The sequence below is a fragment of the Pteropus medius genome, unplaced genomic scaffold (genome assembly GCF_902729225.1).
Source record: "Pteropus medius unplaced genomic scaffold, Ma_sr-lr_union100, whole genome shotgun sequence".
In the NCBI taxonomy this organism is placed as follows: Eukaryota; Metazoa; Chordata; class Mammalia; order Chiroptera; family Pteropodidae; genus Pteropus; species Pteropus medius.
The window spans coordinates 17,755,720-17,775,724 of record NW_024349796.1 but is presented as its reverse complement, the minus strand read 5'-3'; the positions used below and the strand labels follow the sequence as shown (position 1 = coordinate 17,775,724).

The following is a 20,005-nucleotide window of genomic DNA, read 5'->3' as shown; positions in this document are numbered from 1 at the left end:
CAGGTGGGAATGGTGCAGATGAGGGTACAGGTGGGAACGGTGCAGATGAGGGTGCAGGTGCAGACGAGGGTGCAGGTGCAGACGAGGGTGCAGGTGCACTGCCTGTTTGGCGTAAAGCGTTGCCCACTGTTTTCCCTGTGAGGCACAGGGCAGCAAGCGTCTCTAAACCTGCACAGGGGGCTGTGTCTGCTGGTGCTGACAGCAGCCTTCTATTAAAAATCGCAGTTTTACATAGTTAACAAATAAAACGCGACTCATATTCAAATTTCTACACGTTCTAAAGGGTCTAAAGGTCAATCGTCCTGAGAGCGACTTTAAAATAAGTTACCAGTTTCCAACGCTAAACGGTTCAAAGTGAGACCGGCAACTGCAACCACTTCCCTGCCCTCCCTCTTATTCTCGCGGGACTGCTGTGTGTTTCCGCCTAAAACCTTGAATTACACACCGCCGCTACTGAGCCCGACTTCCGTCTACACGCCACGTGTGGAACAGGGCCACAGATGATCCACGTGAAGCCCTTGACTTTAAGAAAAACACGAATAACAAACATATATGTTTCTGATTGTTTAAAAAAAAAACAACTGTGTACTTCCCTATAGATGATTTGGAAAATATAGAAAAACGTAAAGACGAAAGAAATGATAATTAGGAGAAATGTTTAAAAATGTTAGTAGGTTTTTGTTTTCCAAATGCCTATGACACATTTCAAGATCTTTGCCATGAAGAGGTGACGCTGTTCACTATCTGTGTTCGTCGGCTACAGACCTGCACCAGGTCAGGGGAAGGGGCGCCATCCCTTGAAATGTGCCATAGGAATCTGGAAAGACCAATACCAGGACTGGCGTCGTGGGCTAGACCTTCATCCGGTGCTTGTAAAGGAGCGACTTCGATGACAACTGTTCGAACTACATGAGCTTTTAAATAACTCTGGTCAGTTTTAAAAGACTTTTAAAAAACAAGACACACGACGCCAAGGTTTCGGCTTTCTACGCCTCGGCAACTGAAAAGCCCTGGGAAGAGATCTGAACGGCTTAATTTTTGGAAGCGAGAGAACAGGGCAGAGGAACAAAACGGCCGATCTGAACACGTGTCGTGACCGACGACAGGAGGCTGTTCTAGAAACCCCGGTGGGCGTGAGCGCCCGCCAAGGGAGACACCGAGGCCCATTCGGGATCGCTGGCAGCCTGTCGAAAGCAGCCAGCACGTCAGCTGGACGCCTGGACCCGTGCAGGTGGGCGTTACCTTGAAGAAGAACCCGCAGCACACCTTCTGGTCCTCGTCCAGTTGTTCTTTGTCGCTGTCCCCGTCACCCTTCTCCACGGACACGTCGGCCTTTTCGGGGGGTTTCAAGTCCGAGAGGGACACTTCGATGAGGTTCATGCTTTTGGGGCTTGAGGGCGGGGAGCCGGTCACGCCGGAGGGCGGTCGGGGCTGAGCCGGCTGGTCCTCGCTGGGCGTCAGGCACACGGTCTCGGTGACGGGCTGCGAGAGGACCTCGGAAACGGTGGAGCCCAGGGGCTCCGGCTGCTTCCCCCCGGGGCCCGGCCCGCGCAGCTCGGGGGCCTCGGGGGCGTCCCTGGGTCTGCAGTCCTTGGGCGGCGGCTCGCCGTCGTCCCCGAAGCTCACGAACGACCGAGTCTGAAGGGCCACCTGGCTGGGGGAGAACCTGCGCAGCCGCGGCAGGCTGTCCACCGACCGCGGGGGCGTCAGCGTCCGGTTCAGGGGCGTTATTTTCAGTTCGTTGGGCCTGGGAGTCCTCTGGGTTCTGGCAGAGAGAGACGCGCCCCTCCTGCCGGCAGCCTGCGGGGACGGCTGTGCGGGCCGAGGGGCGGCGGGGGCCGGGCCGGCCGGCCTGGGCGCCTTGGGGTCCCGGGCCTGCCTCTGCGGGGACGGCTGGGGAGGCGAGATGACCCACGACTGCCGCTCCCGCATCTGCATCAGCAGCTCCTGCTGCAGGGACAGGCGCTGCATCTCCTGCTGCAGGAGCCGCAGTGACGAGTTCAGCTTCTCGATGGACTTCGCGTGCTCGGCCGCCTCGCCTTCGCTCAGGGCCTCTTCCGAGGGGCTGGCCAGGCCCCACGGCTTGTCGGGGTCCACGGGCGTGGTGGGCGACTTCGGCCACTTGGCCGGGGGGCTCTCCCCGCTGTCCTTCGCGGCCGCCGGGGCCCGGCCACTCTGGCCGCCGGCCTTCGGCGCCTCCCTGTCCTTGGCCCGGTCGCCGAACGCCTCCTCGTCCTCGGCGCCGGCCGCCTCCTCGCGCATCGGGGAGCCCCGCTCCCCCTTCTTGCGCACCACGGTCAGGAAGGCGGTCCGCCCCACCCTCTGCCTCTGCTGGGTGAAGGCGGCCTCCACCTTCTTCTTCTGGGCCTCGATGGCACGCCGCTTCTCCTCCAGCCTCATGCGCAGGTGCAGCATCTCGGAGGCCAGCAGCTGCGTGCTGTCCCGGCCCTGGGGAAGGCCGGCCTCCTCCGGGACCTGCGCCCAGGCCACCGCGTGGGGGACGTTAAGCTCCGAGCCCTCCGGGGTGGTTTTCTGAGAGCTGCTTCCGCTGCTTTTCCCGTCCGTGTGGTTCAGCTTCCGGAACTTCTGCTCGGCGAAGCTGGTCATCTTCACCCCGGAGCTGGACGAGGCGCTGCTGCCGGGCTGGGACCTGGTGCTCACGGTGCTCGGGCAGGGGCTCAGCGCGTCTCGGGCGCTGCCGGCCCGCGGGTCGCAGTCCTGCAGGAACCGCGGCGCGTCGTCCACGTCCGAGTCCAAGCTCACGGTGTAGTCCCGCAGGGAGGAGTCCTCGTCCAGCGTCTCCGGAATGTCCTCGGAAGGAACGTGGATGCCGGTGTCCACCTCGGTGTTGTCGGTCACGGGACTCAGGGTCCCCTTCGTGTCCGCCGTGCTGTCGGGACTCGAGGGTCGCAGCTTGACGCTGGCGCTCAGGACACCCCCTTCCTGGCTGTGGAGGAAGAAGCCGTTGGCGGTCTGGCCCGGCTGCGGGGTGCCGGGGGGCTTCTCGGTGTCGTGGATGATCTGCAGCGCTTCCTCGATGCTGGGCGTCTCCCCCCGGCTGCCACACTCGTCGAGAAGCGCCCGGCTCCGCCCGGCTCCGCGCTCAGCGACGTCCAGGGGCCCGGGGGACCGCAGGTGGCCAGGGGCGCCCACGCCCAGCTCCTCCTCGATGCTTCCCGCCTCCTCTTCTCCATCCACTGGCTTGAAGGACAGACCTCTCCTGATGTTTTTAGACGCACGGCTGCCGCTCAGAGAAAGCCCCTCGTTACTGACAGAGCGGGTGATGCCTCGGTTTGCAGGGGGCCTCTGCGCGGCGCTTTCTTCATCAAAAGAAATGTCGAATGACACGCCGTGCACCGATGATCTGCGACAGATGGAAGAGACAACCCTTAAGTGACTCGAACGGTGATTTCACGTCATCGAACGACAACCATTTGCCGTCACAGTTGTCCCCCGCCTCTGTGAGGCCTGGTTCCGGGACTCACCGGACGCCACCGTGCAGGGGCGCTCCCGGCCCCGACGCCGACGGCCCGGTACTGCCGAGCGCCCTGCACGCCCTCCCCGGTGCTCACATCGCCCCAGATTCCTTACAGCACCCAACACAGGGCGGATGCGACGGAAACAGTTGTCGTGTTGTAGCATTTGGGAAGCAAGGCCGAGGGAGAAGTGTGCAGACGTGGGCGTGGGCGCGGGCACGGCCACCTGACCACGTCGCGCACGTCGGCCACGACCCGACCCTCGTCTTTTCTGCGGTCGCCTGAATCCACGGGTGCTGGGCCCGCAGACGCGGAGGGTGGCTGTGTACCTCCTTTGCTCCCCCACTTCTCAATCTTACTGTCCTCGAGGTGACCTTCCCCATTTAGCCCCTTTGATCTCTACCACCTGCCTGTGTTGGCCTTTTCAAATGTAGGTGCTAATTTAGAGTCCACTGCAATGTGCCCAACCAGAAAGAGCCAGAGGGAACTGGCGCTTCTCGGTGACGCTTCTCGGTGACGCTTCTCGGCACCGCGCACACACGGAAAGGGGTTCCCTTCGCTTTTACTCACCGTTTCTCTTTGGGCCACGTCCCTATGAAGCCATCCACGTAAGACATAGACGAAGACCTTCTAATTCCTCCTGCAAACGCAAAATAAAAAAAAGTCACTGAAATCACGTACAAACGTTTTAACCTACAGCAACTGAACAGATTTCACACATTTGAGGAGTCATTAACAGCACGGAAAAGTAAGTATGTACGGAGAAACGGAGATCGTTTTGTTGATAAAACGAGCAAAGAGAAACAGCTCAACCTTTTGGTGTGTGTATAACATTTTTCAGAAAAAAAAAAAAAAGACTGCATGTTTCTGTTTCTTTACAGATTTGTCCTCCGTCACTTCCCGGTTACCCTGCGTAAATGGCACTTCCTAGGCTTTTTCAAATCTATTACCTGAGGCTGAAGAATGGGTTTGGGGACGTGGACGTCCAGAAGGCAAATGATGATGGGGATGTGGCAATGCAGCTCCTTCCACACTGCAATGTGAAATGAAGGTCAAATGTTACGTTTCGACTCTTTAATATAAACCTCACGGAGAATGGCTGAAACTAGAAACAACACTATGACCTCCGATTCTCCACCCTAAATTAAAAATAAGGAAACGTGACACATTGTTTAAACCCAGAGTGGCTGTGATGATTTGCATCTCTACGCGTTTCACCTTTTACGAAGCACCCGAAGTACTTTCAGCTACATCTCGGCGTTCTTGAGAGAGAGGATATGCACATTATTTCCTTTTCGCAAATAGAAAACCAGAAATAAAGAATTAAAATCAAAGTCATCAGTTGGCAATACTCAGAGGAGTCTCATCGCGGAAGCTGCAGGTGTGACGGGCCCCTGCGGATCCCGGAGCCTCCCGGGCCTGCGCTCCGACAGTGACATCAGGGGTGACGCCGTCAGCCACCCCGGAGACCTCGACACCCGGACCTGAAGGACAGAAGCTGTCCTGTGATTCCTTCTGATTTAAGTCCACCCGATTCCAGCTGACACAGGGGATGAGACAGTCCATTCTGCAAATTATGACATCTGGCCAGAATTTACTCTTCCTGGTTCTAAGGTTTAAGTCTGCGTGGCCTGCCGTGCAGCCAGGTGAAGAAGCTAGCATCGCCCCACGTGTCGGGGACAAACTGGGGAGCGGGAGGTGGTGCCTGCTGTTGCGCTCTCAGGCCACCTCATCTCGGCGCCCTGACCGAGGCAGCGGGGACTCCGAAGGCGTCCCGTGTGGCGACTCAGAGAAACGAGGGGATCGCGCGGATCCCGGAATGACGGCGCACGGTGCGCCCCCCAGGAAAGGGGCTCGGGGTCCCTCCCGGGTTAGAGAACGCTTGTCTGCACAGAAGATGGAGGGGGGGCCCCCAGGAGTCCGAGCGCGGGTCCTCGGGAGGGGACCATCATCCGGAGTCCTAAACACACGAGCCTATGCGCACGGATCCCGAAATCACGGAATAACCCGCCCCCGCAGCAGAGCGCTTCGGAGGTTTTAAAGCCTTAACGGCCCCAGGGTCACCATCTGCAACACCAGCCGTTTTCTGAGTTTTTGAGGAAGTTCACGTCACAATGCACGCAACCCGGGGCACACCGAGGAAATAACACGTAGGAACAGCTTCCCGTGGGAAAAAGGGAGACGCCCCGGATCAGCACGGCGAACTGTCACCGTCACGCTCGGGTAGCCAGGCAACCGAAAACTGGCCGCAGGCAGCGAATCCAAGGGCGAGGGGCGGAAATCGCTTCCCTGACCCGTGGGAATGCTCAGAGGCAGCTGTGGGCTCAGGCTCTGGGCCCAGGGCCGGAGCCCGCAGACGCGGGCAGGACAGAGCGGGCAGGTGGCATCAGGGTGCCCGCTTGGCACTCGGGGACGGACCCCAGGCCCGAGGGCCGGGCATCGCCTTCAGCCCGAGTTCAGTCCCACGTAAGGCTCACGATTCATTCAGAAAACACTTTCAATTTCTCACTCAGAATTTTTACGGCGTATTTAAAATGTCTTGAAGTTCAAAGAAAATGAGACTCATAGAGCATGAGAATGAGAGAGAATTTCTAAAAAAAAAAAATCCCACAAAATAGATCATTTTAAACTTTAAAAAATCAGATGATTAGGGAGTCCAAAGTCAATATAAATTTTAGGTTCTAATAAATACACATGAAAAGCTGCTTACAGGATCTGCTAAAAAACATTTTTAAACAAAAGGTCTCCATCATATACTTGGGTCACGAGTCAGGAGTATCCCGATATTAAATTTTTACTTACTATCTCAACAGCTCTAATAACTAGCAAATAAAACAATAGGGAAAACTGCCTCAAAGCTTAAACAAAATCATAAAAAAATTTAAAGATCTAAACAGACCTTAAAATTTCCCACCAACGCCTACGCGGTTCTCAATCATAAACAAGATACGCAGCACGAGTTCGGCCGGTTTCAGTTACGTCGGCCCTGTTCTCTCACTTTTCAGTGTGATTCATAAAACCCTATTTACGAAACATTCGTTTCGGTGTAAATTTCAAATGCATTTCCGTTAAAACAGCTTTGACTAGGGTAAGCTAATGAAAACACTTCGTTCGAAGTCCGAGTGATATTTCAAAAACTCTAACGTGGTATGTTTATTTTGAGTTCATTAGCAAAGAGAAACAGCGGCCGTGAAGTCATTGTTACCTTGACGTCAAGTCAGAAGCACACGAACTGTCCCAGGCATTTCTCTTGGCAGCGTTCAGGACAGGGGTTGAAGGCATGTCATTCACAGGCTCAGCTACGATGAAAGATTAAAAAAGCCCTTCAAAATTACATACTTAACATGTTTCCCACATTATTTCCAGATTTCTGAACCACAAATAAAAGTTTAACTCGAATCTCAATTTCCATTATTACTTAGAGAAATCAGGGCATATTTAAAGCTATTTTTTAAAATAAATGAAATATTTTTTATCTATTTAAAAGATAAAATATTCTCTAAACTCTTCTGAAGTGTTCTGGCTTTAAAAAAAAATTCACTTGATTACGGTTAACTGGGAGAAAAGGCCTAACATAAAAAGAGTAGAGATATTTAAAGTAAAAATAAATCGGTCTAAGTTTGCTTCTTTATGCAATAGCTGGTATGTTGGCAACCGAGGAGAGAGAGACGGAATTTCACCGGTTGACGACAAGCCCACTGCAATGGTTCACGTTTCTGTCAATAACTCTGGGGAGGGCTCGCCCGGCTCCCGGCCTCGCTGGCCGCCTGCAGTCGGCTCCTCTACGCACGAGCGACGGGCTTCCCCTGACTAGGATCGTCCCCTCCTTCCTGATCTTTCTCTTGTTAATTTTTCTGGGGGGAGGAGGCTAGAGATGGGGAGAAATAGGGACACTGGGGAGAAAAATACCAAAATGTGGCGCCCAGGAAAGCGGCTGGGACGCACCGGCACCGTGCTTCGCGCGGGGCGGGGGGCCCCGTGGTGGGGACAGCGGTCCCCGTTATGCGGGACGCGCTGTCCCCGGGGCTGCACGAACAGTTTAGGGTCTTTTCCCTGTGGAAGCAGACCTCTGGTTTGATAACGGAAGCCAACAGAACCCTGGTGTTCCTTTAGAGAAAACGCAGGAAGATTTCTGTTCTTTACGTCTGGGGACCTTTACAATAACCCCTTTATTTCTTATTTGTTTTCTTATTATGAGCAATCGGTGGATTATAATGCTATAATAGTCACAAAACCTATTAGGTTTAAGTATACGCACACGCCTTTTTATGGTTCGATGGCAAATTCAAATGAGAAATTAAAGCCCAGCCATAATTTGAATGGATTCTCGGTAACACTATTAAAAACTCGGAATCTAATAGGCAATTAAAGCAAGAATGGGGGTGAAGGACGCAGAGCAAATAAAGGGAGTGAACGGTGGAGGCTGAAAGTCCACGTTCTGAGGCTTCCCGTCCAGAGCTTCGCCTTCGTGTTCTCCCCGGCATGGCCCGTCCCTCGGAAGTTCCAGCGACTCGATCAGTTAAATCGGTCGCAGTCTTGCGAGGCTCACGGCTGGAATGGGAAACGACAGCTTCTCCCCGCCCCGCCCTTGCCCCCCACGAGAAGAACCCCGCGAGGCTGCGACCCTCCCCCGCGTGCGGCAGCAACGCCCAGGCCGGTCACCTGCTCGTGGGTGGACGCGAGGCTGCACGAAGGACGGCTTCACGACTTCGAACCACCAGAACAGCTCGGCCATGAACACCAGGTAATTATTCTGTGGGCGAGAGTCAGAGAGTCCTCAGCCCTTCGGGGACGACGGTCCTACAACGCGGTTGCTCTGCGTTTGGCCACAAGATGGCAGCAAAGAAGAAATAATTCTCCCAGTAACTACAGCTTATGAAGATCAATTCTTTCTGAATCTGTGACGACTGAGCAGCAATAATTCTGTTACCGTATTCCAGGAATGGCCCCAAATCATTTGGTGTACAGGCTTTTCCCCGCGTTAGTTTAGACGGCTACATAGTCGCGTTCCCGAACACCGTAACTACACGGGACGTAGACACAGAACGGAGAAGGGCAGGTGTGTGCATCAACCCCGCCCCCAAGGCCTCCCAGCGCGCTCCGGAGAAAGCACCGTCGCGAGCTTGCGTTCGTCCCCCTGCAGCTTCCTGCCTAGGTCTGGTCTCGAGCCCGGGGGCCTGTGGGGATCGTCCCTCCCAGACGGCGCCTCGGACGCGGGCCCCCCGCGGCCCGCCCCCCGCTGCTGCCGTCGGGACGACTGGGCCCTTCTGTGCCATGGCTCTGCGTGTGGCTTCGTGGCGCAGAAGAAGCCTGAGCTGACGGCGTCTCGAAAACATGAAATGAGCAGAAAAACCTAACTTCCTTTGTCAAAGCTGCTCTGATGTTACTCTGCGGGCTTAGAGTGGCCAGGCCATTTTCGTATCCAGCGTGTTCCTTAAACGAAGCTTCCCTGTACCTTTATGGACGAAGCAGCATAGAGCATGTCTTCCAGGGTGAAGTGGCAACACTGGTTCAAATATTCTTGGCAAAACTCTTGGATCAGCTGCAGGTTGTACAGACTGTCGGCCAAAGACATGGTTTCTTTCAAACAGATATCTTCGAATAAGAAGAGAGGAAGCCGTGACTTTGGGTTACTTCCGGTAACGCACGTCTCGCCCCCACGTCATAACTAGCGACTCAGCACAAACACACGTGATGTGGCATCTGTGTGACAAACACGCACACAGGAACCTGGGGTCATCACACAGAGAGGCCCGGAACCACGCAGCAGTGCTCGACTACCTTCCTCAGGCTTCGCCTCGTCCCTTAGGACAACGCTCTGCGACCTCCCAGGTGCTGTCCTGGTGCTCGCCGCCCCCTCCCCGCAGGTCAGAGGCGTCTCCCGGGACACTCACCCTCTAAGCGGACGACGCCGGGGCAGTAGAAGTGGATGAGGGCGGCCAGGGCGCAGCCGTCACTGCCGTCCTTCAGGAGGTTCTCCACCAGCGGGATGCAGGGCAGGTGCTTCAGCAGCGTCTGCTCCTTCCTGTACCGAGCCTGCGACACGAAGGAGACGAAGCGAACACGCGCTAAACGACGTACGGAAAGGCCGCGTGGGGTCCCGGGGCTCGCGACCCCAGCACGTCAAGAGGAACGGGCCGCGACCCACGCCCTCCCTGGGCGACGCAGACGCGACTGTGCCCGACCCAAACGCGCCGGGTGGCTCTCCGCTTGCGAAGCCAGCACTTCGTGGGACACTGCTAACTGACGTGAACTGACACTAACTCCGCCAAATGGGTGTGAAGACCCTGTGTCCTCAGCTCGGCTCCTCGTGGACAGACAACTCATTGACTGTCCCGCGAGCTGACGCCGGCCTACGGGACAGTCTGACACGGCCCTGGGACGTCACTGCGAGGGATCACAGCGCCAAGACGTCCTGGCTCTGGACTTTAAGGAAACGGATGTACAGTGACAACTCTGACACTTAAAAAAACCCTCTCAGGTTTCGTTACCAGTAACCGAGCGCGTTCAAGGGTTTCTGCTCCCGCTCAGGGAGACAAGAGAAACCTCTGTGTCTTGAAGGCCGCTTGGCGTGACTGGCTCTCTAAAGTGAGACACGCCGTCGAGCCGGGGTGGAGTCCAGAGACCCAGGTTCGAATCTGGGCTCCGCCGCTTATCCGCTCTGCGGCGGTGGACGCGTCACGCAGACTCTCGCTCCAGTTCCCCCGTCTGCAGGAGGGGGACAGCGACAGCCCCCGCCTTCACGGCCCCCTGGGGATTCAACGAGGGGCCAGACGCCAAGTGCCACGCACACTGCAAGCACAGAGCGGGCAGGAACCAACGGCTAGCGCTGCTGTCGGCTCTCCCAGAGCCAACAAAAATAATGCTGTGATGTGACGACTAGCTACAGTACGTGACCTTGGATTAGACCTGGTACTAGGGAAATGAAGGTGCAAACTCAAGTGTTTCATCAGCAACAGACGTGATTACAGTGGTTGCTGTTCTTTAAACAGAGCTTTTTAAAGTAATCAGACTAAGTTTCTTCTCTATCTAAACTGGTCGTCTTTATATTTTGTCATTAAAATGGTGACGAAAGCAAATACTTTTCTGAGAATAAAAACAGGAAAACAACGTGCTGGAAGAGGACACTCAGCGTTGGGTGGGGGAGCTAGGTCTCCTTAAAGGGCGCCAGGGAGGCGTGGGCCCTCAGAAGCAGGAGGTCACTCCTGGTCTGTCCCCGGCCACTCCAGCACAAGACCCGTGCAGCGTTTTCCCCTTGAAGACTCCGAGGCGCTCGCTCCTTTTAATCGGTGCAGGCTGGACGCGGGCATTGAACGCCAGGCTGCAAACTCACGGAGCACCTACGGCCCGAGGAAAATCACAGGCATGCGCTAGGCAGCTTCTTCACGTGCTTACTGATTTCTGCATAGTCCTTAGAAAACGTCCTCTCTTTGCTGCTAGCGGACAGTTTAAAAAGCCACCAGGAAAAAAGGGAGAGAACAGGGGAGAGGGAAAAAGACCCCGGGTAGCGCTGCCCAGCCCGAGGCGCCCTGTCCCACGCGTGGGACGCGGCTCCTGACCCTCACACTCCTCCCTCAGCCCGCAGGAAACAAAGCAGTCTGCTTCCTGGAAATCCTGCGAACTGGCTGGGCCTGGCCCCACACACCCTGTCTCAAGGAATGGCACTCCCACAATCTAAGCTGGACAGGGCTGGGCCAGGGCCTGGCTCCCAACCAATCGTGTGACAGTTCTGCTGCAAGTAACACCTGTTACCACGCCTACCCTGTATGTCTCTGCGCGTACACATGAATGGGAGGCCACACCCGCCACATGCACACATGCATGCGCACCCTGCACGCTTTACGGACCAACACACATGCACCACACGCACACGCACACACGCACAGATTCATCGAGCTTTAGCAATAAATGTCTACGTCTCAGGATGGACAAGCAGATGTCCGCGCGGGGCGTGCCAAAGCTGCTCCAGTTAAACCGACTTTCACCTTGAAGTCACATGCGACTCCCAGAAGTTCGTCTGCGGTTCACGAAAGCCTCCGTCTCTTAGACTCGAACGTGCTACGTGTTTTGCCCACTCACTGAATGGCAACCGTCCCTGTTCTGTGTACGACCTGAGAAACTTGGCATTTAAAAGGGACGCCAGTTTCTTCCAACACTAGGGTGTGTTTCTAAGTTCTATTTTTATCTCTGAGGGTGTAAAATATTTAAGTGGTCTAATCCCCCCAGCTTTAATCCTGAAAGATCAACCCTTCAAGTCGAATTGTAACCGAATATAGTTTATGTCCAGTACTAGTAAGAATGCAGAGAATCTGTCACTTTTTTAAAACACAAAGTGTCCCCTACCATTCGGGTTGAAAAGAAAATGATTCTTTCAAAAAGATAATTTCAAAAGACAAATAATTTACACGTGCAATTCACATTCACTTTTACTAAGGTTCTTAAAATAAATGAGAATCTATATTCATACTTTTTAACCTTGTTACAGATGGTCTGTGAATATTGACCAGATTAACAAAAGGATGCTTATGCTTTAAATTACTTTTAAAGCTTCTGATACAAATCTTGGACAGATTTTTTCAATCTTTCCATTATACATGATGATGGAATACCTTAAAACCCCATCCCTATGCAGTGACATGAAATGACCATAGCAGGAAAACACAGACAACACCACGCTACGATCACGATTCTGGACGGCAGACTGAAGGAGGAAGCCAGGCAGACTTACTGGGACCAGTTTCCAAAACCACTTGGAAGGAGACTTCAGAGGAGGCAGCGGAGAGGAAGGAAAGCAGAAGGTAGAGGGAAAACGCATCAGAATTATTTTCCATCGACAAGTCACAGTAAAGCTTCTGACAGTGGAGCTCTACGTTTACAGTTCTCGTAAAGTAACATTTTTAAACGTTAATAGTTCAGTTTAACACGTATATGTTTATTTAAAAAGCAAACACATATGGATGGAAATAGATGATGACCCATTAATGAGACTCCATCAACTCATATAGATAATAACGAGATCCCATGTGGACAGATGAGGACAGAGCTGCATGTGATAGAACCTTAACTTATAAATACGAAAACATGGGGTTAGAAAACAGCCCTTTTGCAACCGTCACAGTAAAAAGCCATCGGTAGGCTTCATCGGTGGATGCTAAATCTAGGGCGAGGGGAAATGCTGGAGAGGGACAGGATGCTCAGTGTCAAATGACGTATTCCAAAGGGAAACTAAGAACCACGCAGACCATGTCCTAGCCAAGCGATCTCAGTGAACGTCGCCCAGCGGGGGCAGAAGGGTCCGCGTGCCTCCGGATACGCACCATGAGAAGCACACGGCTCACGAGGTGTTCCAGTCGACATTAAAGCAAGGCCTTAAATTAATTACGAGGAAATATTAAAAAAAAACAAATTGAGGGGTACGTTATGAAAATGACCTGTGTTCTTCGAAAATGTCAAGGTCGTGAATGAACAAGGAAAGCTAAGGACCCGTTTCAGTGTAAGGAAGACCAGCGATGGGACGACTAGCTACAGTACGTGATCTTGGATTAGACCCGGTACTGGGGAAAAAGCCATAAAGTGCAATTGGGACAAGTGAAAAGTTGGAGTACAGTCTATACGATTGATCGAGGTGTTATAGCGACACCGAATTCCCTACACTCTGGTCGTGTAAGTGAATAGCTTAGTTCTTAGGAAAAACACACTGAAGTGTTACGGGGCCAGGCATGAGGTTTGCAACCTCCTTCGAACATTGCAGAAAAATTTACGTATACATGTGTAATGTATGTAATGTGTGTCTACACACACACACACACACACACACACACACACACACGGAGAGGGGGCATGAGCAAATGTTAGATGGATGAATCTGGGTAAAGCACATAAAGGGTTCTTTTACTTATCCTTGCAACTTTTTCTATGTCTGAAAAATTTCAAAATAAATGTTCTAAATAGTCATATTAAGCCTACACCAAGCCAAATCTTTGCAGGGTCTTATGTCCAAATACACAAGACTATGGATCTATAAAGCTGATGGAGAAATCTAATTTTTATAGTACCCTTTGGCCGAGATTAAAATCATGGTACTAGGACATCTAATATATGTCTCTTCAGGCCAAATCAGCTTTATAAAATACTGCTTGGAGAAGAGAAAATCATGGCGCCATCTCCGAGTTTTAAAAATGCTTAAAACACCAAGTTCCTCATTTAGCTGGACCAGATGAGATGCTAACAGCACAGGGGCGTATTTCAGACCCGGGGGTCACGTCGGGTGTCACGTCATGGCGGGGGGCTGGCAATGGCCGTCGAGAAAGAAATTCGCGCTGACCACAGAAGTGCACGCGAGATAAACTGTGACTACAGGACGGACTCTCAGGGGCGGAGTTCCAAGCGAAAGTTGTGCCATTCAGGCAGGTCGAGTCTCCACAATTACTTAATGGAAATAACAGCATGAGCAAGGGAGCCAGGGCAAGTCCAAAGTCAGGCCACGTGAGCGCTGTATCAGACTGCGTTGGTTCCACATGTTTACGTGCGTGTGAGAGATAACTGAATCCATTACGGCGTCACAGGCCACGCATCGGCGTCCCCCGGGCGGGCTCCAAAGGCACTCATTCCGTGAGACGCCGGTGAGCGTCACTGATAGTGGGGGAGTCCAAGGACGAGATCTGTCTGGGCGACAGACTTCTCGCCCGGCCCTTCCGTACAAAGCGGGTTGTGGCATTCTTAAGGGGCACAGCGTTCCCCAACGCACCTGCCATCAGAACCCTTCTCTCAAATGGTATCTTAAGTGCTGTCTGAAGAAATGCGTTTAAAGAAAGTGGGTTAGGGTTTTTAATTGCTGAGGGGCTCTGGCGGGGGTGGACATCCACGCGGGCTCTTCTCGCTGGGCGAGCAGAGTCGCTTCAGAGGCTGTGCCTTTCGCGACAGCAATCCGAGCTCGCCACAGGTAACCCGTGCATCCAGCCCCCGCCCTTCTGCAAAGAACCTCCCCGAGATGCCGCTTTGAAAGTGGCAAACGTCACACTGAGTAGTTTTAATATTTTGAGACACAAACTCTATTCTCTGTGTAGTTGCTATTATAAACCTGAGACTCCGAACCCACGAAGTCACGGCTCTCAGAAACCATCAGAACGGTCTAGTCGCCGACTCCCTAAACGTGCCTTTTATCTGCAGCTTAACGTCCCCACTCAGGTCGCTCCCTGTGACCCAGTGCCCCACTTTGCTAACGCCGCCGTGAAACCTGCCGAGGCCCCGTCCCAGTCCGCAGCCTCGTGCAGGCCCCAGACGCCCCGCTCCCGCGGTTGTCCTGGACCCGCTCGGCACACACAGGGACTCTCACGATGACCGCTACTGACTGTCTTCACTAACCTGTCCTTTCCTGTCCTCATTCACAACGTATCGAGAAGGGAAAACTGGAGAATCACTTTAGTCACAGGATTTAATCCAACCATTTAATTTTTACGGATAAAGAAAACGAGGCCCAGTGCCTTTGTCATGAAGCTAATCGGTGACGACACTAGTCTGACCAGTCTGGGTCCCGACTCGTTCTGCCGCAGCGCTGTGTAAAAATCCTTCGAGAGAATGAACGTGGCACTTCATGTCCCTGGCTAGACACTTCGGAGACCTTGAAAGCAGGGTTGCCAGATTTAGCCAATAAAAATGCGAGATGCTCGTGCAAGTGACACCGGAAACTCTTGGTGGTTTATCTGAAATCCCAGTTTAACTGGGCACCCTCCTTTAGACTCGCAAGAGCATTAGAAACAAAAAAGAGCAACTTGAAGAAAACAGAGAACATCCCCTCGACGAACTGTCTGCACGAAACGCCTGCCAAGGACGTGGTGCCCCTTCCAACGCCTTCCTCCTAGGACACCACGGGATCCGACGAACTGAATCATCGCAGGATGCCGTGGGCTGAAAAGATGCCTCTGGAATTTTCATTTGTCCAAGGCTAACCGTACGCAGTACTAGCACCCCTTACACACACGTGTGTTTTACGAAGAAGGTGGTTGTCAGCGGAAATTTCACGAAACGGGAGTCGCTAGACGAGGACTGAGGCAGGTGACGGTGAGGTGCTTCGTACCCACAGCACAGGACCGAGCAGGGGCAAGTGTCCACCTCTCCCCTGGGAAAGGGGAAGGGGGTCGAGAATTCCGCTTCCGCAGAAATAAAAATCAAGAATGAAATGACGACACTTCCAGTCGAGCCAAGGGACTCGAATCCCCAGACTCCACTGTACGGTGACAGCGGGGTTTCTTCCCCTGGTTTCTGCTGGGTGCGGGTTTCTTCGTAACAATGACACTGTACTTTGCAGTAAGACGACGTGAAATTAATCGTTATTGTCACAAAGATTCCGACAATGAGAACAAGGGAAGATTCATTTGAAAAGGAAGGTATAAATGCTATGTCTGTACTAAGATAAAAACGTGTCATCATCTGAATATTTAAAATGAATCACATTCATTTATTCGTTTACTCTGCCATTCACTCAGCCTCACACGTGCCATTGCATGGGGCTAAGTGCCACGGCAAAGCCAAAGCCGACAGCATAAACACAAGGAGCGTCTAGATGCCACACAGTGTTTTTCTTCAAGGTCACTCAGCCTGGTGGTTTGGACACCAACGGCGCTTCTCCCCACATGGGACATTAATCGTGTCCCACGTCATGACAAAATCCCCACCTAGTTCATAATGTGCACGCGATCCTGCAAAACTTAATCATCGCGTGTGACAACCAAGGTCCTTAAGGAAAGTCACTAGCATTACAACTTGGGTGATGCCATCCTGACCTCATTCCTGAGTAGAGCCAGGAGCAAACTGGGGGGCAGGAGTATCCCCACCTCTAAGGCGAAGGCTTCGGCTCCCCTGGGACGGGAAAGGGAAGGAGGACGAACTAGAAAGGACGCGGGGAAGCCAGAGGGAGGAGCCCGGCCGGAAGCAGGCCGAAGCTGGGGACCTCGACGCGTCACCCGGACCAACGGGAGAAGAGACTGCCAGCGGACTTGGCTGCGGGGGACAGGGCGCCAGCAAAGGTGGGGATCCCGCACAGAGGACACGGTCAGCGGCCGGTCAGGGAGCTGAGCGCGGGAATCGCTGCGGGTCCCCAACATCGAATCACACGGAGCTGTGGGGGGGTCTTCCACAAAATCTGGTTGCTGAAGGCGGGAAGACCCCAGCCAGCTGGCTGGCTCCCTTCCTTCCTTCCTGCTCTCTCCCCCCGTGGAGCCAGACGGGCGGCAGTGGCACGAGCCCCAGATGGATCCGAGTTCGGCAAAAAAATGAAGAGCTTCGTCCAAATAGAAAATGAGGTTCCTGAATAATTATAATTTCTTACACCTCCATTCAAACGCCATAATGTTTACAGGGCTCTAATTATAACACATTTTAAGAGCTGTAAGAAATACTAGGCTGTAGAAAACATACTTTTGGTCTTAGTATGTGACGAGCACAAATTTTCAAAGAAGAAAACTCTACATCCTTGTTCTGGAATTTTTAAAGAATGAATCGATGTTAATACTTCCTCTTTCTTCACAAAATAACCGTGTGTACAACTTGCAACTCCTGGAGTATAACTTTAAAGGCCGGACTTATTGCAAGTCATTGTGAGACTAATACATCGAAACTGTTTTCTTGTTGCTTCATACATTTTACCAAAGTCAAACCATTATTTTTTGCCAAAAGAACCTCGGAAATTGAGTTCTAGTCTTTAACGATTTTTCCTAAACACCACCATCCAACCTTCATTTTATACTTCTCCTTATTTAGTGTTGATGGCACGATTTTCTAGGGTACAGTTAATATCACCAACAAATAATGTAATGAACACAACTGTTAACATTTCCCAAGACCATAACTATGTGAACACATGCAGAGTCTTGTGAAGGTGCCGTGTTTTTCTTTGAAATAGATACCTTTTGACCTCCGGGAGCTTCAACTGTGTGATGTTCTTTCAACTTCTGTTCTTGTTCCATTATGTCTTTCAAATGTTCATTTACCTTAAAATACAGAAATATTAATTTGAATTTATATTCAAATATAACAATAAAATAACAGGCACCCTAAAATTCCTGTGGGCAGATTTCTGGTGTCAAATATCAGTGCCGCTTGAATGAAGAAAATTTCATGTTCCCAACCAGAAAAAGTGCTTTACAGGTGCTACATCCGAGACTGTAAAATGAGTTCGTTAATTTATTACACGCTGCCGAGCACCTTCCACACGTCGGAGCAGCCTGGGGTGCTATCAGCCACTTCAGTGGTGTTGCTTAGGAGGCGGTAAAGCTTTAGTACAAGTCTTACGATCTGCTTTAGGGCTGGTAAATGAAAATTATTTTCCCTAAATTAAAGTTGTCACTGGCAGCAGAAAACACCTTGAATCCAGTTCTTACGCTGTGATGTCACAGACGTGTCTCTGGCCCACGGTGAGTGGGTTTCAGTGTGGTCACAGGTCCCAGTTAAATACACAAAAACCTTTTGGGGGAGGTCTCATTCATCTCCTATCAGAGTGTTCAAATAGCCCCAAATCCAAAACGGTTAAGAAACAGTCTACCTGGTGCACAAAGTATTTATCGAGAATATTTAGACAATTTTGGACTCTGAGTTAATGATTTTAAGGTCATGCTAATAACAATTACATTTAAATTAATGGCGCTCTCAGAAACATCAATGCCATCATCAACCACTGTAAGTCTACCCTGAACCAACAATTTTCTAAACTCTTCTATTGCCTAAAATTCGGTGGTTAAAAAAAAAAACGACTGAAGAAAATTGTAAGTTCCGATACATTTAGCTCAACGTAGCTACTAAGAGTCTTTCGCACTTGCGCGTCGTCTCCGGCAGGGCTGCGACCCACCGCTGTCCTGGGCCAGGAGGCCGCAGCGCGCCAAGATCTCGCCCACGCATCGATACCGGGACGGGAGGCTCAGAGAGGACGGGGTCCGGCTCAGAACCTCCACTACGAGCCGTGACCGTCACGCTTTCCTGACACCTCTGAGCCTCAGCTGCGACCGAACGGGCAGGCGCAGTAAACTGCTCCGAACCAACGGAACGGAACGGAACGCAGCGCAGGCGAGGGGACGGATCGTCTCGTTGGAAACGGGAGAAAATCCTTCCATTCTCGGATTCGAAAAACACGTGCTGCACGCTCAGCGTGTGTCCCGCACTCCGAGTGCCCTGACTTGTGTGATGATCTGCTACGAACTAGACTAATCACTATGGATCATAAATGCTGCAGGAGACATAGAAATCTATTTTCATTGTGTTAACGGTATATATATCTTTTTAGTCATAAGGGAACGGGAAATTTTAACAAGATCGTACAGCTTCCGCTTCCGCTTTGGCCTAAGAGTCGTGGAGAGTGTCTCAGTCGTCTGGGCTGCCGTAGCAGTGAGACCACAGGCGGGCGGCTTACAGACAACAGAGCCGGCTTTCTCACGGCGTGGGGGCTGGGGGTCCAAGACCAAGGCGCCGGCAGACGCGGGTCTGGCGAGGGCCTGCTTCCCGGCCGTCTGACTGCCACGTCCTCGCCCGCGGGGGTCTCCCTTGGAAGGGCACAATCCACGAGGCCCCTGCCCTCCTGACCCACTCACCTCCCACGGCCCCACCTCCTAAGGCAACACACGGGGGGTCAGGGTTTCAACATGTGGACTTGGGGCCACACACACAGTCTCCGGCAGCACAGCAGCGAGTCAGCGAGGCTTTCGGTTTTTCGGGTTATGAGACTCATTTTCCTCAAGTGAGTGTCCCCTACCTTATTGATCCAGTACGTGACAGCATCCTCCGTGTCATAGGGCAGGTCCGTAGCTTGAAAGAAAGCTGCGTACTGCTGAGCACACGCGATGACTTTCTCTATACTGACCATTTCCACGGTGTACGCCATCATCAGGGTGTCGGTCATTGCCAGGTGAGCACTCTGGGATAAAAACAAGAGCAAGGAGTTTCAAAACTACACTTGGAAACTGCTGTCTGTACATCTCATAATAACATCTCCCGACACGCAGCAGCAAACTAAAGCAGAGAAGACGCGCCTCAGTGAGAAGGCGCAGAGGATGCCGGCCGAAGACGAGCCAGCTGACCGAAGCGACCGGTCAAACGCTCATGGAGGGGCCCCGTTTGGGACACTCATGCTTCGGCTGAGGTCACACTTACTCCCGGAGTAACTTACAGTCGGCGACATCCTCGACTCCGCCCTCCCCTCGGCCCCACCTGCGCGGAGCAGCCGGTACAGACCGTCCGTCCTTCTAGAATGCCCGCACTCCCCGCCTCAGCCTCTCCCCATGGCCCCGCCTGGACAGGCCCACAGTCCCCGCTGACGCTGGCGGCGCCCGCTCCCGCCTCGCCCTGCCCGTCCGGCGCAGGGCTCCCGGCTTCCCGTTGCCTGTGCTGTTGCTTTAGGTTTCTGAACACAAACGTGTTACACATGGGGTCCCTAAGATGTCCAAACGCCACACGGTATATCGAGAAGGGCGGACCCTTTCCCAGCCCTCCTCCCCGCGCAGGCCTACGAGTCTGGGATGGATCCTTTCTAGAAAGTTTAACGC

General features: G+C 52.7%; 1 protein-coding gene across 3 annotated transcripts in view; it reads right to left on the bottom strand.

The window, feature by feature from the left end:
• Positions 1 to 435: 435 nt before the first annotated feature.
• CAMSAP2 (calmodulin regulated spectrin associated protein family member 2) overlaps positions 436 to 20,005 on the bottom strand; it is a 36,440-nt gene continuing 16,870 nt past the window's right edge. For 2 of the 3 annotated variants that reach the window (XM_039883521.1, XM_039883522.1), the window contains 11 exons: positions 19,216 to 19,377; positions 17,381 to 17,464; positions 12,205 to 12,237; positions 9,371 to 9,512; positions 8,932 to 9,071; positions 8,139 to 8,229; positions 6,682 to 6,775; positions 4,427 to 4,509; positions 4,047 to 4,116; positions 1,243 to 3,364; positions 436 to 522 (listed from right to left, as the gene is read on the bottom strand). In XM_039883521.1, coding sequence (XP_039739455.1) covers positions 451 to 522; positions 1,243 to 3,364; positions 4,047 to 4,116; positions 4,427 to 4,509; positions 6,682 to 6,775; positions 8,139 to 8,229; positions 8,932 to 9,071; positions 9,371 to 9,512; positions 12,205 to 12,237; positions 17,381 to 17,464; positions 19,216 to 19,377 — 3,093 coding nt within the window. In that variant the 3' untranslated portion in view covers positions 436 to 450. The remainder of the gene's footprint in view (positions 523 to 1,242; positions 3,365 to 4,046; positions 4,117 to 4,426; positions 4,510 to 6,681; positions 6,776 to 8,138; positions 8,230 to 8,931; positions 9,072 to 9,370; positions 9,513 to 12,204; positions 12,238 to 17,380; positions 17,465 to 19,215; positions 19,378 to 20,005) is intronic. The other variant, XM_039883520.1, reaches the window with a different exon arrangement.